The sequence below is a fragment of the Centrocercus urophasianus genome, unplaced genomic scaffold (assembly GCF_019232065.1).
Source record: "Centrocercus urophasianus isolate 14NV4802_14NV808 unplaced genomic scaffold, USGS_Curo_1.0 seq_199, whole genome shotgun sequence".
In the NCBI taxonomy this organism is placed as follows: Eukaryota; Metazoa; Chordata; class Aves; order Galliformes; family Phasianidae; genus Centrocercus; species Centrocercus urophasianus.
The window spans coordinates 5,748-7,285 of record NW_024884754.1 but is presented as its reverse complement, the minus strand read 5'-3'; the positions used below and the strand labels follow the sequence as shown (position 1 = coordinate 7,285).

General features: G+C 55.1%; 1 protein-coding gene across 1 annotated transcript in view; it reads left to right on the top strand.

Moving 5' to 3' along the window:
• The window catches only part of LOC122161672 (ammonium transporter Rh type B-like), a 4,517-nt gene extending 3,759 nt beyond the window's left edge, over nucleotides 1–758 (top strand). Inside the window, exons 9-10 of the mRNA XM_042821232.1 lie at nucleotides 124–197; nucleotides 338–758. Of these exons, the coding sequence (XP_042677166.1) occupies nucleotides 124–197; nucleotides 338–397 (134 nt within the window). The 3' untranslated portion in view covers nucleotides 398–758. The remainder of the gene's footprint in view (nucleotides 1–123; nucleotides 198–337) is intronic.
• The last annotated feature ends 780 nt before the right edge of the window (nucleotides 759–1,538 follow it).

The window sequence follows — 1,538 nt, the reverse complement described above, 5'->3', positions numbered from 1 at the left end:
AAAAGACCCAACGAAACCATCAAAACCGACGCGGAGGAGCCCACGCGGCGCAGCTGGGGTGAGAGGCCGCTAGGTGGCAGGGGAAGCTCGGTGCGAGCTCAGACGGATCCTCTGCATCCTCAGGAATCCTCCTGCGAACGAAGGTGCTGAGGTCTCCCCCCGAGGGGAACGAGTTGGAGAGCAAAGTGCTGCGGGAGGTACAGCGGGGTTATTCTTGGGGTGAGGGGGGAAGTTCCATCTTTGGTCCAGGCCGGGAGGCAGCTTTGTCACAACCCTCCCCACCCCCGAAGTCCTGCTTCACCCCTGAGCCAATCCACCCCTCTCTGTGCCGGTGCAGACGGATGAGGATGGATGTGACCGCGGGGCGAGCAGCGAGGAGCGAGGCAACGTCGCCTGACAGCGTGGTGAGTTCCAGGCAGTGCCTGCAGCCCAACGTTCCCAGCCAGGCTCATCTCCACGCCGTCCCCAGGGGATGCACAGCAAGGAGATGCTGCAGTCATTTGGGTTCTTGCTGTGGGAAGAAAGGACAGCCAAGCTTAGCGAGGATCCAGACCTTGCTTGGTTGAGAGGTGCTTCCTGCCAGCTCTGCTCCGTGCCTTCGTTTTCTCCACCTGACACAGGGAAGAGCTGCGGGGAGGGCTTTTCTTTAGGGTGCTGCGCTGGGAAGGGGCGTACTGAGCTGAAGGGCAAACAGCAGAGACTTTTTCTATGGATCCTGTCGACCACTGCCATTAAAACACCTCTGTCTTCTTTTGTAACTTCAGTATTTGGCCGTGAATTCACACATGGTTTGCCAGGGAAGAAAGCAAAGCCCCCAGGATCCCTTCACCCCTCACAGCAGTGCTGGGGAGTCACAGGTTCCTCATTTGAGCCACGGATTTCATGCTTAGCTCTAACCCCTCCATTACCTCAGCCACCAGAGGGTGCCACAGCCCGGGGCCTGGCCGTGGTGACAGCCTGGTCCCCTACATGCAGGTGGCCTCCCTTCTCCCATCCAGCTCCTTGCACCAGGAGGATCCTTCCTCCAAAGCAGCCAAGTGTCACTCAGTTCCCTTGAGAGAGGGATGCCCCATGATCCTGGTTGGCACCACACTGAAAATACACTGAGATTTGAAATGAGATTGGGGGGGGGGGGGGCAAAAAAAAACAAAACAAAACCAGAAGACAACAACAAACCAACTATTTGCTTCCAGGCTGACCAAAAATGTTGGCTTTTAGATGGGGCTCTTTAATTCCTTTTAGAAATGATGGAGAAAAATTTGGAGGCTGGCGCGCTGCTCCACATCAGGAGTTGAAAACATTTGCCTTTGATACACATCAAACCAATGCTGTAACGTTCCCAGGGATCCCCACTTGCTCATTACTAAGAACCCAATGAAATCGAGGTGCGTGCTGAGTGCTTTGGTTCCATTGCATTTCCACAAAAAAAAAAAAAAAAAGGGAGCCCAGCATCACGACATGAGGCTCCATCCTCACTGCAGGCCCTGGGGGTTTTACTCCTGGTCCATCCTAACCTCACTCCAGGCTCTGTTCCATGG